This window comes from Phasianus colchicus, chromosome 7 (genome assembly GCF_987193195.1).
Source record: "Phasianus colchicus chromosome 7, bPhaCol1.hap1.1, whole genome shotgun sequence".
Lineage (NCBI taxonomy): Eukaryota > Metazoa > Chordata > Aves > Galliformes > Phasianidae > Phasianus > Phasianus colchicus.
The window spans coordinates 24827774-24848572 of NC_143442.1; the positions used below are offsets into that span (position 1 = coordinate 24827774).

General features: G+C 37.2%; 2 protein-coding genes across 9 annotated transcripts in view; one reads left to right on the top strand and one right to left on the bottom strand.

Moving 5' to 3' along the window:
- The window catches only part of CMKLR2 (chemerin chemokine-like receptor 2), a 59438-nt gene that overhangs the window by 21439 nt on the left and 17200 nt on the right, over positions 1-20799 (bottom strand). For 2 of the 8 annotated variants that reach the window (XM_090144182.1, XM_090144183.1), the window contains exon 1: positions 2595-2701. The exons of 2 other annotated variants lie outside the window; for them this stretch is intronic. The gene's annotated coding sequence lies outside the window, so the exon portion shown is untranslated. Of the gene's footprint in view, positions 1-2424; positions 2558-2594; positions 2713-9408; positions 10427-20799 lie in introns of those variants that run through there. 4 more of the 8 variants (XM_090144188.1, XM_031601280.2, XM_090144189.1 and 1 more) reach the window with 4 other exon arrangements.
- Positions 2512-16531, top strand: ZDBF2 (zinc finger DBF-type containing 2). Its single transcript, XM_031601275.2, has 7 exons — positions 2512-2609; positions 4341-4449; positions 5033-5084; positions 5258-5309; positions 5866-5971; positions 6771-6898; positions 11652-16531. The coding sequence occupies exons 3-7, from the start codon at positions 5033-5035 to the stop codon at positions 14476-14478; spliced, it is 3165 nt and encodes a 1054-aa protein (XP_031457135.1). The 5' UTR covers positions 2512-2609; positions 4341-4449; the 3' UTR covers positions 14479-16531.

The window sequence follows — 20799 nt, forward strand, 5'->3', positions numbered from 1 at the left end:
TAAACTCTGAAAACACTATTACTGGGTATAATTGCAGTGATCATACAGGGGAAAAAATACCAAAGAACATCAATCATTCCTCCAGTTAATCTGGTGCCTCATAACAGTGGCCCCCACAAGATTCTTGAAAAATACCAACATTCCTTCAAGAGAATTCTACACTTCTTCATAATTAAAGCTTTTAATATAATACCACGTATCATGGAACTCTCATTCATCTACAAAGTTGAAGAGATCCACCCTTCCCAAGTTCACTCAGAACTGAAGTGCTCCAAAATCTTCACACATGCTTTGGACTGTTTTGAAATTTGCTGTCCTTGTAGTCCAGGCTAGGTCTTGCTATCCACCTTTGTGGCCATTTGGCTACAGTACTCTCTGCGCGCCTCAAAGCCCAGCCCTCAGCAGACTCATTCAACACTTAGCTCAGACCCTTAAACAATTTTACCAAAACAGCAATTCAATGAGAATTATAGGCATTTAAAATTTAAATGGAAAGCACGCATGCAGCAAACTGAAATTCTGAGCAACTTTCCTCCCAGGTAGTTTTATCAACCTTGATTTTCATTTGTTACTCTTTCTCTACAACCTTAAGCCAACTATTGGAAAAATTTTGACTCTTTTAAGAAAAATATATACTGTTTACATTTGTCAGAGATATTTTTTTCTTAATATTCTTCTATATAGCTATAGAAGACATGGATTTGGCTAACAGGAGCAGAAAAGCATATCAAATTGAAGTAAAAGTAGGAAGCAAAACAGCACAAGTTGAATGAGACAGTATATGGAAACAGTTGGCACAGATATCATCTGTGGGGAAAAACCTGTTGGATGCTCATATCAGAAGAGAGGAATTTTTAAAAGAGGGAAGGAAGTTTCTCAGCCTTGACTGATCATTCATGCACATACGTATTAGGTTAGTGGCTAGGGTTAAGAGGAGACTAGAGGGAAGGGATCTCTGTCAGAACCTTACCTGAGCTTGAATCAAAATGTAACCTCAAGATTGTAAATACAGAAAGAGCTGGAAGCCATGAAATACCTGACAACACATACCTGAATTCTGCTACCTTTGATTGATAATCCAAAAGATAGAAAAATCCTTTCTGTCTTCACAAAAAAATATTCAGGAATATTCCAAGGACAAGCTAGATGACATTGTAAGATGGATTCTGCGGTGTTCTTTGCTAAGGATTTCTGTTTTACATGAGCTATTCTGGAACTGAAATGTCAGTACTTGAGCTACACCGAAACCTCAGATATGTAACCCAGCTTACTTTGTTCCAACAAGTTACACAGGGTTGATAATCCACAGTAACTCACTAAGCTTGCTGCGAACCCATCATAAAGGTAAACTATTTTGGCATGAGATAGCATTTCAAAGTGTTTGCCACAGATGGAGTACACACCTTTAAACAATTCAGCTCTGCCCACATGAAATAATTTGGCCATGAGCCTGAGCTTTCACACGTGTAAATGTTCTCCAAAGACATGCTGCATCTGCAAGATTCAATGACTGCTTCTCACATATCTCCATTGCTACCCATAGGATGCACTCTAAAACTAGGTTTTCCCTTGTCCATCACTGAAATCAAGAATCATTTCCATGTTACTGAAGTGACTGATTCTCTCCACATGTTTGTATTGCAAACCCATACCTTCTGACCAGTCCATCTTATTCAGTTATCCCAACAAAATAAACATAACTACAATTGCACTGATTTGTGGATCTTGTCAGCCTTGAGAAGCACAGCCCCCACGCAGTACACAGCTAAATGCCGTATTCGCCCTTCTTATTTCATCAGCAAAGAGTTTTGCCAAGTTCTGTATTAAACCAGGCAACAAAATGTCACTGGGCAACTTAAGTTCTGCATAAGCTACTTATCCGTTGGCAATGAAAACGTATCTGTATTGAAGCAAAAGGAGCCAAAGAATCCAACAGCAATTTGAGTAATTTCCCTCCTAAAGCAAAGCCTTCTCCTGCTGCTCTGCACAGTTTATCAGCGACTTTCTGTGCTCAATTACACATTCATTGTGGGCGGACGTTTCCAAGACACGGTTTTATAATCACACGACAGCAGCCCCTTTTTGCAGCAACCTCACTTTAAATTTTCCAGCCATTCCCCCCGCTGCACAAGTCACGGCTGGTGTCTGCACCTGTCTTTGCACGTCAGCGCCGGTCACCTTTGCCTCTGCCCCGGCTGCTTAAAACACGCTGCTGCCAGCAACCGCAACACGAGGGAAACACGCAATCTCTGCTTTCCCACGGCAGATTAGATCTAAAGCGTTAAAAACCTACAATTGAAAGCTAAAGGGGACTTGAACTACGCCCCGTTCTTAACCTCAATTGTGAGAAAACTGAAAGCTTTTTTATTTCCCCGGGACGCGACCAAATCCAGCCCCACACCAGACTTCCAGCCGCCGCCGTACCGAGGAGCTCCGGCGCCCGCCGCCCGAAGGGAGGAGCGCAACGCCCGCCGCCCCGCCCACAGCGCGGCCCTCCAAACCGCCCTCCGCCGCGCCCCCCGCCCACAGCGCCGCCCCGGAGCAGGAAGCCGGGATGGCGTCCCGTGACCCCGGCGTGGCACGGAAGGACTTACTGGGAAGGGACGGAGGTGAGGCGGTGCCGGGGAGCGAGTCGGGCGGCGCGCGGCAGCGGCGGGAAGGCGCTCCGCGGGGCGGGGGGCGGGCGGTCGAGGCGAGCGAGCGCGCGCGGAGACGGGCGGGGTCCGCGCGCTGCTCAGCGGACCTGCGCGCGCGCGCTCACGGGCATGGCGCCGGCAGCGCCCCCTCAGCCGCCGCCTCGCCCCGCAGCCCGGCATTGCGGCGGGAGGGCTCGGCCGTGCCTGCTGGAGCCCTCCGGGCACCGCGGCCCTGCACGGCCCTCAGAGCTGCCCGCGGCCCCGCCCCGAGGGCCGTCGTTTTTGCTCTTTTCTCGTGGACCTGTTGCAGTACGAGAGCGGCACTAGAGTTTCTCCGGTGCTTTTGTTTTTCGTTTTTCCCGGTGGTAGAATGTCTAAACTAATGCGAACGCGGATGCGATTTACTTTTTAATCCGGCAGCTTAAGATATTTACAGTCAGAAGAAGCCTAACAGAGCTGGAACTGTCCGTGCGAATCTGAGAAATCCTGTGTGGGTTTTCAGAGCTGATAAAGTGAGAGCGCAGCTGGGCGTGCCTGATTTTGGATGTGCTTCGTGCCCGACCTCGGGTAGCAAATGACTGTATAGCTGCAGATCGGCTTTTTACTTCATCCTGTACGCTCATCTGCTCGCGGAACGCTGAGCCGAGGCAGTTTGTTTCTCCTCTCCGTCAGCTGCTGAAGTATCCCTGCAGGTTCTCCTCAGACATGTGCCTCTGTTACTGGCAGCATGTGCACGTACAGCTCTGACGTTGTGTGCCCGTCCTCTGTGAGGAAATCTGGTCCGTTCAATCTAAACAGTAGGAACTTGCTGAGGAGATGCAGACTAGACTCCATTCTTTTAACAGTTGTGCAGTTTTAAGTTACACCACCTGTGACTCAGTTTAATGTGCGAGTAAAGCCTCAGTACAGCACAGTCACTGAAATTACTCCTTGAAATAAAAGTGATGAACCCCTGTAGTGGTTACCCGTCCATGTACTCCAGTTGCTTCTGTCTGGCATTTCTGAGTTGAAATGAGACCCTTTAAGTTATGGTACTGTCATCCAGGTTGGAGGCAGGATAATTGTTTGTAGTGCCCCTGCTGACTCTGTGGGAGGGTCCCACTTTCCTGTTTCTAAGTCCTGAGTTTTAAGAGTAGGGAGATGCTAGTGACAGGGATTGTGGAAATTCTTGAAGTATTTCTCTTTTTCTATGTCTGTAGTAAGGAAATTGTAATACTTCATTGCGTATGTAATGGTGAGTTCATAAAAAGCTGTGAATATCTAGCATCTTGTGAAAGTTTCAGTTAATGTTTTATTGCAGTGTCTGGTGAGTTTGCATAAATAAAGGAAAGTGTTTTTCCTGAGTAGGTTGATGAGTAAAACTCAGTTTGGTTAATATAGAGGTTTGGCTGTTTGTTTTTTTTTTTTTCTACTATTATTTAACAAGCATATTTCATTTCCTGAATAACAGCATCAGCAGAATTTAATTTGTAGAGAGTACATGGAAGAAAGAAGGAACAAAGTTATTCTGGTAGGAACAGTTAACGTTTAGGAGGAAACATACTGCAGTAATGAAAAAATAGATGTACTGCAGACATCAAAAATAGGTTTATTTGTTTTATTGTCTGACCTGTTCGCAAAGAATTACAGAAAATTTTGCATGCCTAAGGGCAAGGAAAACATGTTATTAGCTCTAGTTTAAAAGCCACTTTAATTTTTTGACAGATGGGATGAGAAGAGACAAGTGTCCTGCTCTGCAAATGGCCTCCTGTTTGACATTTGTTGTTTGCTAGCCTGGAATCGTCTTTGATGGTGGAAGGCTGGCGACACTAAGGTTTGTACCAGAAAGTTTGACTTTATTTTCGTACTGTGTAACATAAAAGGATTGTGTTAGAAGTTGTTTATGTTTGGACATCCTAAAGCATGTTATTGCAGTTATATTTCAGTTAAAAATTATGGGTTCCAATACTGGTTTGCTGGTCTTCTGAACAATAAGTATTTCTTTCCCAGCGTGGATGATTATTTTGTTTGGTTTAGTATATTTTTTATTAGAGTATGTCTCATATTCTTTGCAAAGATAACTTAGGAAATTAAGCAATTAAATGAATTTGATACAATTGTAATTGTACAGTCTAAGCTGTATTCGTAAAGATAGCACTTAGTTTCATTAATTATACCAGAAATTGTCCCATTCCTGTCAAAGGAAGTGTGCATTGTTAAATGTAATATTGCGGTAACCTAGTAAAGCACAAGTTGCTTTTTATGATGCAGGTTAATTTAAATCAAGTCATGGTCTACAGCTGAAACTACATAGTACATCCAAACAGCTTGGACTGAATGATGGACTAGAAGATGGGTCTAGGTTTGTTTATTTTTCTGCTATTTTAATTCTCAATTATTTCATTTTTTATTTACAGATGTTTGATAGAATCAAACCATCTGATGAGGCTTCTGCTTCTTCAGCACAAGGTGAGACGTTTAAAGTAGATGGTTTTTAGTGCAGTTTTTTTTGTTAACATAATAACCATCAGTACAGACATCAGTTCACCTTATAGTTTCAGTTGTTTCATTTGATTTCCTAAATTTCAGTATGTAAGGGAACTAACTGACCGCAGGTGAAAACTTTTTTTTTTTTTTAATAGGAATGGAAAGACATGGTGTTGAAGGCTCATTGCAACAGTACAGCAATAGCAGGTAAGTAAAACAATAATCTAACTGACATCCAGATTACTGCTTACACAAAGTAAAACAAGAATAATCTGTTTTTCAACCTTGTATGTCATCTTGTGTAATGCTTGATAGTGATGCAACGTAGATAAGTGTATGATGGAGATTATCTATATTTACACATATTATAAACTGTGGAGGAAGGGCACTGTAGTGTCCAAAACCAATTATGTGGGTGTCAGAATTTCTTAGTTTTCAGTTTATTTGTTTTTGATTTCAGAAGGCTAAAAATAGAATAATAAAGGATGACTATCTTCTTCTGGACTGATAGATCTCTTCAGACTATAATTATGTCAAATCAGAATCTGTGCTAGTTGTGCCTTCTATTTGTTATCTGTTGTCCTGCATTTAAGAAAAAGGTTTTTTGGGAATAGTATTTGCCATTGTAATTCTGAAACAGAAATGTTAATTTTGTAATAGCAAGGTGGGTATTCTGTGTGTCTATGTTAAGAATATAATTGACAAGCCAACATTTCTCGTTTTCTTTATGAAATGGCTTGGTAATATTACCTGCTTCTTTCAGTTTACATTCAAGAAGGCAAGAACGTCCTCGGCCTGGAGTATCCACCATGCAAAATAGACAAGGCTACTGCAACTGCTGTCATGTACACTACAATAATCTGGAACAGGTAAGAAGGCTACTGCATAATTCGGCAGCAGATAACAAGAAGTACCAGTAGGCTTTCCCAACTTACAGAATATCATTTTCTGCACTGAATGACCAACTCTGAATGGAAATAAATCAATCTGTGAGTTCTACTACTTCTTTGTGCATAGAAAGAAGAGGAAATCCTTCTTACCTGTTATAAAGAAGGTGGTTACTGCAGTCTGCCTTTCTGAAGTGTCACCCTACTATGCTTTACACTCATTAGGTTTATTTCTGCAGCTTTAACCTTGAGAACTAGATATACTGTTAAATATTAGAGTTAATATGTTAGATATCATTGCTGAGCACTTTTGATCGACTATTAACTTGTCTGTTCTTAATTCTGTTGGTTTCTTGTCTTCTAGACTTTTTTTTAACTAAAGAGTAGAAACCTATTTAATCTTCTGTGCTTATGAAAATTCTCCTTAGTTTGAGTAAATTATGAGGTGTTTGCTCAAATGAAGTTCAAAAATATTCTTAATCATGATGTATAAATCATTTACAGTATTTGTTCCTGTCACAAGAGATTTGTGAGCAGCAGAGTGGCTGATTTAGGCTCAATTCAGAAGAGATTTCAACACAGTTCAGTATTATTTGTTTCCCTATGCATATTTAAAAATTTCATTGAATCCCAGCCTTAAAGTAGAAAAGGCTGAAGATTTTTCTTTTTCCTGAAACATTTTTGTTGTGACAGTAATGTTTTACCTGGGAAGTAATTCTTCTGAATACATCAGTATGCTAACAGTAATATTAAACTAGTTATGTGTTTTGTCTTTCTTCAGCATATTTTTAGCTCCCAGCACAGACATTTTACCACTTACTGCAGGAATCGTATGGGTACCAGTAGCTTGATGGAGCGTTTCCTGCAAGATGTTTTGCAGCATCATCCCCACAGATACCATGACAACAGGTATAATAACGTTTGTTTGCTTTTTAAATATTTGCTCGTAGTCTGCATGTATTGTGAGGTTTTTATACTGTTCTATCACCAAACAGTACATTTTGCCCATTTGAGGTTAAACGTTTATATCAAACAGAATTTAGAAACAAGTGTATTTATATAACCTTTGCCCAAGTATATTCCTTTTGTGTTGTCTCTGTGCTTTCAAACTTTGTTTCACTGCTTGTGAATTTGATACAGCAAGACTGACAACAATTGCATGTAAAGACCTAACAAAAAGTAGTAATATATTGGCCAGATAGTATATTAGCAGAGTGTACAATTGACATACATTTACAAATTCTTACAATAGAGGCATTCTGGGCTTAATGTTAATCTATTTTGCACTCTATTTTATGGTGTGTATTGAAGTGGTTCATAATTTTGGCTTGTGGTATGTGATAGTGGTTTGTGGATTATGTCAGGTGAGTGTTTATATGTTTATTATATTTATTTTTTCACTATCCTTACAGTTTACACATTGAGTTACTATTTGTGGAAATTGCATTAATTGGCCGATTTGTTAATGCTCAGATTTAAAAAAGTGTTCCTTTTATTTATCACGTGCATGTTTTAGCATGATAAGAGGGAGTATAAACATCTTTCTGTAGGAAGGTCAGCTGAAAGGATATTAGTTAAGTCTCATTCCTTGTTACAGTCTGCAAGGCATTAAAAAATCCTGGTCTGAACTGAGTGTATCTTGATAAATAACTTTTTTTTTTCAGTATTCTTTCTATATTTCTAATAGAGAAAATATTGTCTATGTTTTAAGCCAACATCCAAATGAAAAAAGGCAAATATCTCTTGAGGTATTGCTAGTACAAGATTATTTCATTCAGTGAATAATACCTACTAATTAGGAAAACCAAGTTATCCATGTTCCTTTAAGTTATTGGAAGAAGGAGCAGAATAAGAAAAATAATGCACAAAATCTAGGTAAGGTTGGATGGTCAGTGTGAGAGGAATAATCCAATATACATACAGAGTTTGGAAGAAGAAAACTGAAGATGGAAGAGCGTGAATAGATTTTTGTTGTGATTCTGCTCTGAAAAATGACTGAGTCAAAGTATTAGGTTTTTAACTAATGTCTAAAATAAGAATTGAATCACTTGGATTGATAAACAGTTTCCCTCAGTTACTGAATACCCATACAAATCATACAGTAGGTGAATTCGCACAAAGGATCTTAAGATTATCATTTAAAAGAATTACAAAAATATTTGTGAGACTTCATTTGTTTTTGCAGAATCAGTATGGTTAGTAGTGGTGTGGGATAAGAAGGCATCTTCTCTGAACTTTACCTCTTCCTGAATTTCAGAGGAAATCCTTTCCTCTTTATGTGATTGTTTTGTTTTTGTTTTTTTTTCATTAAAGAAGTAATATGGAGCATTTAAGAAATCTTTACTCTGATTTTGGGAGTAATTTGTAGTAAAACTACCAGAAGTACCTTGCTTCAGAATTGAAGTTCTGTTCCCCCTCTAGGCATTTGTTTATAAATTATTTTTGAAAATCACACATGGTCTGCTAAGTGAGTGAAGAAGTTGGGAAGTTGCTATAGTTGATCCATAACAAAATCCATTTATATTCAATCTTCTAGCAGCATCCAGATAGTGAGTGTTTCACACAAAGATGGAAAAATTAAAGTGACAAAGTTTAAAAAAAATAAAAAAAAATAAAAAAAAAAAGGAGAAAGAAAATTCTACTTTGGCTTTCTGTTAAGTTCTAATTCTGATTTGTAAGATTTTGGAGGTAAGCTAAAAATGCTTTGCCTAATGCTTAGGTACATGTCTCAGTAGGGCACAGCAGTTCAGCTGGCTGGCATAATTCGATCATCTGATGTATTTGATTACATCACATTCATATGATAATAATCCCCTTTTTTAATGTGTTACATGAGATTTCCTCTTGTGCTTAGTCAGTCCTAATAACCCTTATCTGTACTTTTATTCATTCTACTCCTTTTTTTCTTTTTATCAAGAATTCCACTGTATTGTATGTGATTATACACCTTTGAGAAAAAATGTTTTATTTTTGGAATTAGGGAAGGAATATTTTACACATTGTGCCATAATCTTTTCTTCATTTCCTTTTAAAGTAATACTTGCATTTCAAGCAATGAGGAGTTGTATACTGCTGTTGGTAAATTGATATGGCCAGTTAGGCTCAAGCAAAATGTCTTGCAAGTTTTATTCCTTGCTGTTTACCAAAATTTAACTCAATCTTCCCACTGCATTTCTTTATATTCAGAGGATAATTGTAATCATTTCTATGTCATTCATTACAAAAATGGCAGGTGAGTCATCGAACAGCCTGAATCAGAGGGTGTCTGTTTCTTTTGTAATGGTGAAGAGTGATTGTTCAACCTATATAATATTAGCAATCAGTTTTTGGTCTTAGATTGCTTTTTCTCCACCCCTCGCGCCCCCTTCCCCCCCCCCCCCCCCCCCAAATAATTATTTATTTAGGTTTCTAACATACTCTCAGAGACCTTTATCACTGCCTATTGCATGGTTCAGAGATCAGTAAAACACAGCTTTTCCTTTTCAGAAACCATGAAGGTGGCAAGATCTTAGAATCTTCCAGCTATTTTATTCTACTGTGCTAGTACTTCAGCTAATTGCTATGAAGTTTTTGTTTTGCAACTACTTTGTGTAGTTAAGCATCAACAGTGTGCTTGCTATATTTGTTAGTTCAAATCTCAAGTAGTGGCAGTCGATACATACATCACTCCCTGAAGTAAAATACTCTGTAAATTACTTCATTCTAAATAGTAAACTTTAGCACTTGTTATGTAGCCAGTGAGATCTTTGTTGTGAGTTTTAGAGCTGTTAGTAGTTATTTTTTTTGAGAGACCACAGAGAATGTTTCATGATGATGTTTTAGAAAAACTGGGAAACAAACAAATGTAGCAATTCAGTTATGAGTGGAGCGGGGAAAGGACCTTCTTATTTACCTTCCCTCTTTGCTTAAGTTATGCTGTTTCCCTGATAATTGCATAAGTGAACCGTTCTTAAGAATCTAGAAGACTGTGAATTGATGAGTGATAGTTTAGTAAGAAAAATCACATCAGGCTATCTTTTGACAGCGTAACAGACCTTGTGAACTGAGAAAAATCATCTATCTTGATAACATCTGTCATGTTGCATCTATCAAAAGCCCAGATTTTGGGCTGTTCCTCTATGAGGCTTAATAAGCTAGCTAAGGAAAACGTGAATAGAGATTAAAAGGTGATGAGTGTGTAGCTGGCTGGAAGTATTTATTCTTAATTACTTCTGGCTTGGGGGGAAAAGCATGAAAAAACTGGAAGGGATCCAACAAAATCTAATGTTGGGTTATTTTTGAGCTCTATCTTGGGGCTTGAAACTGGTGGTTTCAAGTGTAGATTATCGGTGTTTTTTAAGTTTCTTCTGCTTTGCTTTGTTTTTCTGTTCTGGTGGTAATCCACTGAAGAATGATTTTGTGGTGGTTTTTTTTTCCCTACGCGAAGTCTTGTCAAATCTGTAGAGACCAAATGAAACTTTACTTTTAAATAAAAATGAAAATATTTTTTGAAACTAAACCTAGCTAAACCTATTTTTTTTTTTTCAACCATAAAACACATCTAATCTGAGAATTCTTCTTTTATCTGTCATTTCTCAATAAAAGACTGAGACATAGCTACCCTCATAAGATCTCCTGTCATTGTTTCTCAGTATGAAGTATCTAGTTAGATACTTGGTATCATCTGGCTTTATTAATAACTTTATAAACTTGGACATAATTAATACCTGTGAGTCCTTCAAGCACTTCTGCACATGTTTACTACTAAATGCTTACAACCAAGGAAATTACTATAGAGTGGAATTTATTCTCAGTACTTCCATTAGCAGATGAATGCACCATAAAAGGTGCATGGCTGTCTGCTGTGTATTCAAGCAGCATCTGTTTGGGTCTCACAAGGTCTGATTATAATTGTCAGGTGAAGCATCATATTCTCTTTTCCGTTGTATTTACTACATATAAAAACAATTGTCATCTGTTACACACATTTAAACCTTTGGTGTTCTAGAGATGCATAAAAGACATAGTCTGTATCTCTCTGTTCTGTTAATTCTGCAAGATGTAAAACAATTTTATCCAAGGCAATCCTGAAGACTGAATTGTCAGTTCTAGAATATGTGAAAGTCTGCTGTTGCCACAGTGAGCCTGAACAATCATAATTTAGCTTCTTAGAGAAGTTAGTTAGAGCTGTGGTATGTCTGTGAGAAGCAGTGAACATGGAATTCCTTGGTAACATTTGCAGTGTTCCTATCAGGCAGCTGTGTTTCACAGGAAGCAGGCATTTATACTCCATAGTATTTTTATACTGTGCCATATTATAACACCCCATTTCCTTACAAAAGCTCATTATTTAACAAATCATAGTTTTACCAAAGAAATAACTTGTTTTCAAGCTCACAACTTCCAACAAAGGAAAACTCTATATCTCTAGCTTTGTTCTACTTTTAAAATTGTTGTAATGTAAGTTTGGCCATTCTTAATGTTTAGTTGCATGAAGAGGGTAACCAAGTAACTGGACTAAACTGTTGTCTTTAGCTTTGAGGAACATTCCAATGGAATGGTTTTGCTAAAGTAGCAAAGCTAGTGTCTTTATTTTGTTCATTAGGTGCAATTACTTAAAATATATATATAAAAAAATCATATTTACAATGTTTATATAGGATTTTCTTTTAACCCCTCTTAGGCCAACCTATGATGATATGCCAGTCCCTGTCACTCCAGTGTCTGCCAGGATTGCTTCTTCAGGAGAGGAGGAGAAAAAGAAGAATAGAGGCAGACAGGTGACCTCCAGCAAAGACCAGGAGTCCGTCGACAATGTGCGCTCTTCTGCTCCATACCTATCTCATGAGCACACAAAGGAAACTTCTGTAACGCAGACATTTACTCAAAAATTAGAAACTGAAAAGGAACGTGTTACAGGAACATCCCGGGTGTCTATGGGCAATTGTAGCAATGAGAAATGCAGTGTCCTCAAAGATGCTCAAATTGGAAATCATAGCCATGAAGGCCAGTTTATGGCTGTGAGCCCAGTACCTCAACATTTTTCTGTCAGTACATTAGTTCATAGTTCTTCTGTTAATCGTAAAATAGAAAAAAATATTAAGACTTCATCATCATCATCATCAAATCGTATTCTGCATAGTGGATGTGATAACACAGGAATGGAGGTATGCATTAGGAATGAGTTGAAGCCTGCTCTGGCACTGGTTCACCCAAAATGCCCTTCAGTTTTGCATCAGAATCCTGTGTGCAGCCACAGGAATACTTTACATGTTACCTCAGGTCAACCTCTTTTAACACGAGATGGTTTACAAACTCAGGATGAAACTTTGGTGTCTGATTTCCGTCTCAGGGATACTGTGGGGATCAGCAGCACCCTAGGTCTTGGGACTTCCCCACCACTAGCAAGATGCAAAAATGTGAAGATGAACAGAGGGGATGCAAGTTCAGTGGATGAAACAATTGAAAACGTTATTCTGAAATATTGCCATGGAACTGCATATGAAGAACTTCATTTCAAAGAGGAGAATAATCTCTGTTTAACTTTTTCATCACTTCTGGATCATGCTGATTTAGAGGGCTCTGAAATGAGTTTTGACTGTGATGCACCTGTTCAGTCGGGAACAGACTTACCCAAGGCAGCTATAAAAGATATAGAATTGCTAAAAGAGGTCCAAATAAGTCTGCAAGATAAAGACTATGGAACACAGCTCTCTTCTGTTTTAAAAAGTGAGTCAGTGAAGCAAACAGAAACAGTGAAACAGAACATAGTAGTTCATCCTGAAGAAGCAGTTCTTCCAGCTCTGCCTCATGTGCCTCCTTCTTTTGTGGGAAAGACTTGGTCTCAGATAATGTACGAAGATGATATAAAAATTGAAGAACTTGTGCGTGATTTCAGGGAAGGTCGTTTTCGCTGCTACTTTGACAGTGAATCCTCAGCCAACTGTACAGGAAAGAGAATGAAGAAAAAAAAGCAGAGAGACGAAAAAAGGAACAATCCTGCTGAGGGTAATAGAATAGAAACTGCATCAGTTAAAGCACTACCAGAGTTTAATGATGCTTTAAGTGGTGGCTTTGATTTTGATAACCCATCTTTAGCTTCAGATAGGCTATGCAACCCGCAAATTCTTAAAACGCCTAGGAAAAGGACATGGCGCCTAGCTTCAAGATGTCAGGTGGTTAAAGTTAGCCATGGCACCCAAACAAGTCTATTGAACTACCCTGTAACAAAAAGAAAAATGACAAGAAGAGAATCGGATCCATCTGATCAAAAAGCAAGCATTATATGGCCAGAAAATGAAAAGACTCCAAACATGAAAACTAGACTCTGTGCCCTTAAACTTCCTGAGTCCTATAGCAAGATTATGAGCCCTGTGCAGCCCAAGACAGTGGTGTATGTACTTTCGTGTCCAGAGATGAAACAGTGTAAAGGTAAACCTGTAGATATTCCCAAAATGAGGAAAAATCGTAATTCTACAGATAGCAAGGACTCTGTAAGGTATAAATACAAACAGTGTTCTTTCAAGTATTATGACCCACTGACAAACAGAATTCTGAAAATGCCTCCTAAGGGTTTAGTTGGGGAAAAGGCCAAAAAGCCTTCTCACGTTCGACAGCTATTCAGAAGTCTCAGCTTTGATACAAACATGAGGAAATTAGCTGATGCACAGAGAGAAGGCACACCAACAAAGTCCTTCAATCGGTCAGACTTCTATAGCTCACCTTCAGCAATTTGTCTGCCAGAGTCAGCTAAAGGGAATGATACGCTATCAAGTCAAAAAGCAGATGGATCTTCAGTTTCCACAGAAAGAACAGATTGTCTGGTATCTAGTCACTCTGAGAACTCTTTTAAACAGCTGGTCATTTCACCTTTGAGTTCTCACCAGTCTGTTGTTGAAGGAGATGGGAGATTAACTCCGTTTAACAGTAGAGTTACCAAAACTCCTTTGACCTCCATCAGGGGTGATCGATTAGAGAGAGAGAACCCAAAAGCAATATGGAAGAGAAAAGAAAGCACTAATAAAGAACCTTTTTTTTCCAAAAAAGCTGCAGGAGCTATGTCTGTCAGATGTGCTGTTGCGAGGAGAGGAAACAGAGTAACAACAGGCAAACAAACTTCCAGAACTAAAAAGCAACAAAAAGAGGGTATGAGAAGTAAACTTTCTCCTTGTGCCCAGAGATCGTCAGCGTTCTCCATTCACAGGCACCAAACAAGGAAAAATACAGTGGGAAAACATCTTAAGAAAGAAAAACCCGATGCTAAAAAATTAAATGTGAGGAGGAAGTCAAAAAGGACTTTTCTGAACTCAACAGTCACAAGTATTCCTGAGAAGAGACAGAAAGGCACATCGGGATCTTTTCCCAAGAAGCCAGAGCGAGCTTCTTCCAAAGTCAGAAGCTGGGAAGTAAGTGGAGATCGGGGTCACCCTAGCACTGTGAACCGACCCTCAAGAAGAACTTCTGCTGTACCATTACTTAGAAACTGTATTGTTCTACCAGGTGAGAGCTAGCCACCAAAACAACTTTTTTTTTTTTTTAAATAGCCAGCACCTGGAAAAGGAAAGGGAACAAATGGAGGCCATAGACAAAGCAGTTGAAGTGCTAGAGCTGCAGAAAGTACAGAGCCAGTCTAATGTGAAACAGGTACAACTTTAAACTCTTGTTCCTGGTATATGGGACGTTATATATTGCACTGTTCTACTGTGTAAAGCTGCAGAAGTTGTGCATTTGAGTTTAAAGCACTTAGATAGAACCCTATTTACTAGGCTTCACCTGTGCATCAAAACAAATGGGCTTGAATAGTATGTTGTTTTAATGGGATTATCAGTGCATAATAGTGCACTATAATCGGGTAAATTAGAAGCTGTATTAATTAATTGTGCCTACTCTCATTTTTTTCCACATAATTCTTAAAGTGCAAAAAAATAATTCTGTTATACTAGAAATTAAATTAAGATATATTAATCTGGGGTGAATTCTGTGTTTGTATTTTGTGTTTGTATATATGCACATCTTGTTCAACACATAATATGGTATATATTTGCCTAATGAGTGGTATTGAGATTAATATAGTATGATAGAATTCAGATCAGTGCTTTTTTGAAATGAAATAGAACCGTTCTTGGTTTTATATTGATCCTTTTTCCTGAAATCATGTCCAAATTAGTTATTTTGGACAAAAAGTCACTGTGGGCTGTTATCTAGCAATAATGGACCATCCTGGTAAGGAAGTATGTCTCTCCTGGTTACCGTGGTGGTGGTGATGGTTATACTGAATTCTCAAATTCTGAAAGAAATGTAAGTTTAATGTTTTCTTCATTCTCTTTTGTTCTTTTTTTTTAAAAAAAAAAAACACAGCTCATTGGTAAAGTTCATAGGTTAATTTGACAGTCCTTAGGGAGGTGATAGAAATGTTATAATACAGACAAGTAACAATGAGTTCTTGTAGTGTTTCAACATTAAATTTGAGACCCTGTGCTTTCTTTGGATTTTAATAGAGCGTACTGTTGGTTACAATTTTGTGTACTGTAGTTCAAACTTTATTTTAAATAGTCAGTACAGTATTGAAATAAAACAAACCTGAAGCAGCATCCAATGTGTTAAAGTTAAAATATCTGCTTAAAACAGATATTTACATAAGCTGAATTTAAAAATAAAAATGAAATATTCCATAATAATTCTTATTAGGCAGTTGATGCTTTATGACTTTGTTGGGAAAGAAGTCTAATATTCTGTGGTTTTGGTTGTATTTGTTTTTGAGTTTGTTTTGTTTTGGTTTCTTTGTTGTTTTACTTTGGTTTTGTTTTGGAGTTTTTTATTTGCTTTTGGTTTTTATGATGACAGCTTATTTGATTAAAAAGTGTTTAGGAAACAGAAACCCCAGTGCTGAAATTGTTTGTACACTATAAAATCAATTTCCATTTTTCATTTGTCTTAAGTTTTAAGCGGAGAATTGAGAAATGAGTTTGGGCTCATTTGTACATCTGCAGTTCGATGCATTATATAATGTATCCTATTGTAAAAGTCTTTGTAAATTCTATACTTGTACAGTATATCTTTTTTAGATAAATAAGAATAGCTTATGAAAGACCCTGCTGACTCTGCAATTGCACACCGTACCTCCTGTGCATTCCTTCCCTCCAAACCAAAACCTATTCTTGGTTAACTTTCTGAAGTGTCAAGGGGCACTAGTTTGTATTGAGATAAAGCTGCACTTTGAACTGTTGTATTTTTAAATGAAATGTCTGAAAGAAATGTAAAAGCTGTCATCATAAACTACTCATTGTTAAAAATATGTATCAAAAAACTCCCCAAAATATATATACATGCATATTTCCCAGCTTAAATAAAAGATGTGCGTGTACTTAAGCCAGCTGGAAACTAAGTTCTTTTGCAAGTCAAATATAGTCTGACTTTTTAAAATTTTTCTTTTAGTTTTGAAATAAAAGTTGATTTTTATGGGTGAGTTTTCCAATGATTGTCAGTTGACAAAGAATCTTATGACTGTATTACAAGTCACTGGAAAATAAAGGGTTATAATATGAGTTTTTATAGTCCTCTGAACTAATTGTGCCTGTATAATTTAATATTTTGTCTAATATAAAACTGATTTTTTTAAAGCAAAATTTTAATGGAATGGTTTTTATAGAAAGGCTAATTTTTAGAATAAAGTTTTAAAGCTTAAAAAAGATTTATAAGAATAAGTTCGTTTTAAAGCAAAGCTTTAAATTAACTATATATAAGTCCTATTCTAACATATTTTTATGATTCAAGAATGTTTTCCTAGCTGACTTCGTCAGTCTCACTTTTCATGCTATTGTACTCATGAAAAATATGGATTGTTTTGTTTGTGAATAAGGTTTTATGCACATTCTACTTTAAAATTGCTAGTGTATGTTTGTTTACACTCAAAAATACTGTTTTCCATACTCATTTATTGCAAGCTTGTGTTTGTCTAGCATGCAAATTTCCTTTGAGTAATAAAATACATTGAGGACTACAGAATGGCTAATTTTTTAGCATGACTTTTTCTATTCCAAATAATATATTTCTTTTCTAGGTGTGATTTAATTTTTTTTTTTTAACATCATAATTAAATGTATAAGAAGATATATACTTAATTTTTTAAAACATCTATCAAATCTAACAATGTTTATTAAAGAAAACAAATCTGGTATAAATTTGGAAATACTTCTGTGGTTGACAGTGTAAAAAGATTTGTTATGTAGTTCAGATATTTCTGTTTGAAAACCTCTTCTGTGAATGTTCAGTGGCTACTAGGGAAGAAGGGAAATTGTGGTTTGAGAAGCAATTGTAGAAATTGCCTTGGAAAGAGAATTGAAGAAGATGCACTCAAAATGAACAGGAAGGAAAAGAGGAGACGTTTTTTCTGAAGTCTTTACTTTAAAAAGTAGTTTTTTGCTGGTATAGATTCCGCTACCATTATTGAATACCACATTGTTCAGTAGCAGCATTGCTGAAACTTCAGAACATGGTTGTGGAGATTTCAGCAATGGAAAATGTGTGTTGAAATACTTTTTCACTGAAACTGATGGGAGAGATTTTTGGTTTGGTGCTTTTAATAACATTAATGGATAAAGGAGTTTGTCGGTATATTTGCACTTACACACGTTCAAAAGCAAGTAAAGGTGACTCGATGATGAGCAAAGTCATGCTGTTAGAATCTAATTGGTGGCAGTTAGATACTGAATATTTTATGGTGGCTGAAAAAAAAAGTTTGCATGTCATTTCAACCTACTATGTGGTTGTGCTTATTTTTAATACATTTCATAATTTTGAAACTATGGAAGTACTCATTCAGCTTCTTAAAATAATCTCATTCTAAGCAGCTTGATTTTTACTTTTAGTATTGCACATCTCAATTGTGAACTATTTTCTTACTGTGCTAATTAAACAGTATTAAGACCCCTCCCAAAATTTCAATGTCTGATTCATGCACTTAGCAGTTCTTCAGTTGTTTTTCTGATTGACTGTAGGGGAATGGCTAGGTCAGGGCTTGAAGTGGTGATTGAGCACCTGGTGAAGGGGTGTGTCTGGCCCAGGGACACAGGCAGATTGTTTGCACCTGTGCTCCCCAGCTGACCAGGAGGGTTGGGCACAGGTGGAGCCCCTGGGCTCATATAAGGGCCAGCCAGTGAAGGAGAGCATCGCTTGGACCTGGGCTGCTGCTAAGGAGTGCTGCACAGCCAGAGAACCCCTTCACCAGCTGGGTGAGTGCTATTCTTCTTTCTGAACAGGACTATTGGTCTATTTGTGAACACTTAGTCTGGTATCACCAAGAATCTGTCAGAAGCGATTTTGCTTCTTTGTGAGCAGAACACTCATGTCTTAGTTTTCTAGTTCTTTTTGTTGTTTGCATCTGATGTTTATGTAGTAGTATCAAAATGCATCTCTCTGGAACTCAAATATAGATATTTAGTTGTATTTGTAAGACTGACCTAGTGTGAAATCATGTTTAAGTTTCATGCTGAATTTGTGCCCAAGTAAGGGCGCAATAGGTTTCATGTTCTCACAATTGGTAGCTTTTGAAACATTCTTGCCTGATGTCTCTTTAATCCCTTTCTTTACTGCCTGTGTTCATTTGACACAATGTGTTTTTGTAATTGTGTGTTGATGTTAGAAGTATTTACAGTCATATTGTTAGATGTTCTTGCTCTGTATCCTCAACTTATTTGATGTCAGATTTATCGTTTCCCTATCATTTCTCAGCTATCATTTGGGTGTGTTTTGTTTTGTGTTTACATTGTGGAGAGCTAAACTATAAAACAGAGTATTTTATTTGGAAATAAATTAGTGAGAGGTAATGGAAGTGGATGATAACCTTATCTGAAGCATTGAGGACAGGTTCATCTTTGTACTTCTCTACTTGGTATTCTCCTTCCTTTACTGAGTAGTTTTAGAAGGGGGTGGGTTTATGAATCTTAACTTCATCAGCTGTCTTCCTTTTTCTTTCATCTAGGGTAAATCTGTTTGAGAATTGAATAATCTGAATTCATATTTATTCTGTAAATAGAAAATACTTTCAACTCTTAATGTTTTGGGGGCAGTTTAAAAAAAACCTAAGATTTACATCATTTGCTAATGTAATTAAAGTCCAGTTGTTTTTATCACTAATGACTTTGTGTTATATGAAGCATCCCAGACAATATGTTTTGGAAAACTTTGTAGTGCGTAAATCTGAGTGTGCCTAGAAAGTGAGGTTTTGTTCGTTGTCTGTTTAGGTTTAACAGTTACAAAGTTATTCGTTCCTTCACCAGAACAAATCCTGATTTTTTTCTTTCTTATTTAAATAAAGAAAAAATTTGTATGTCATGTAGTCTCTTTATTTTGGAAGTAGAATTTAGCTTGAAACAAGTTGCTATGATTTGTTATGGAGAGAACACTGCTAAATGTTTTGGTGGTCTTTATTTTGTTTTATTTTACTTTTAAAAAGTTTATTTTATTTAGTGTTGGCTTAATAAATAAGGGAAGTAGTGGCCAAAAATACCATCATGTTGAGTAGTTTTGAGTTTTTGAGGACTTTAAGTATGTTTCTTCTTGAATAGAACATCAGCATTGTATTCTGTTTCCACTGAACAGTAGAATACCTTGTGTTGTCATATGCTGTTTTGTAACAGTGATGCATGCATGTAGTTCAGTTTGAATTAATAAATGGTTGAAAAGCACAGGCATGTTTCTTGAGGCCTTAAGTCATAGAATTTCAGGGTATACTTTGCTGGTTTCAATTCATTGTTAAAGATTGTCGTGCTTTTTCTTGGCTGAATTAAGTTATCTAGATGCATGCTATTATGCTGTCAAATAGTGCTTCGTTACATATATAGGATGAGGTTCAACTATCTAAATGTGGAGCTACAACCATCATGCTAATTTTAAGTCTGGTGATTGCATCCTTCATGGGATGTGTAAGCAATTCATGAAATGCTTATAGAGTGTCAAGTATGACAACAATCCAGTTTGAAGGAATATTTGAGAATTATGATGAACTTGGTTTTGGTTTCATTGGAGTCATTAGTGGTTTAACATACAAAATTGTTTCTTTGGCTCTGGAAGTTGTAAAGATTTTCTTGAAGAAGTGTTTTTGATGAGATGTGATCACTCACTGTAGCATGTATTAGTTGTCAGTGATTTTTTTTAAATCCACGCTTTCTCTGTTGAAGTTCCTCCCTTATGGAATACTGAAAAGCAGTTCTTCCCAGATACTAGCGTTTGCGAATAGGCTTTTTTTAATCTCTTGCATCTTAAAAGATATACTTTAACATGTTAAAGCCACTCAGGTTTCCGTGTTTACTGTGTCATCCTGCATTGATGTTGGCACTGCTGCACTGAAAATACTGGTTATGCTCTACCTTAGTCATTATTAACATTGAGTAAATAAGTTGCAGAATCAAACTTAATCATGTAAGCTTGTGCATGGCGGTACCTGCTGGTCTGGAGATTGTGCTGTAAGAACTAACAGCGAAGAGGATAGGCTTATAATCCTCAGGACACGTTTCATCCTTTATGGATGTGATGTGCATGCATGACTTGCTTTTTTGAGATTAGAGGTAGAAGTGAGGAGTAGAACAGTTGTAAGAGATGAGATAGGAATGAAACCAATGATAATCAGTATTTTTACTTAAAAAATAATAATAATATTTATATTTGTTTTGCCTGAACCTTTGCAAACAACTGTGAAAATCCATTGAATTTCTGTGATAGTTCAGTTCATGTTCCCTCATTTCTTTCTCCCGGCATGTTACATTTATTTGCTTAAAGCATGGATGGTATTTCTCTTTTATTTTACTTCTGGTCCTTTCGGCAACCGTTTACAG

Coding starts and splice junctions, on each gene's coding strand:
- ZDBF2 (XM_031601275.2), top strand. CDS start 5,033: ATGTTTGATAGAATCAAACCATCTGATGAGGCTTCTGCTTCTTCAGCA. Junction 5,310..5,865: donor CAACAGTACAGCAATAGCAG/GTAAGTAAAACA, acceptor TGCTTCTTTCAG/TTTACATTCAAGAAGGCAAG. Junction 5,972..6,770: donor ACTACAATAATCTGGAACAG/GTAAGAAGGCTA, acceptor GTCTTTCTTCAG/CATATTTTTAGCTCCCAGCA.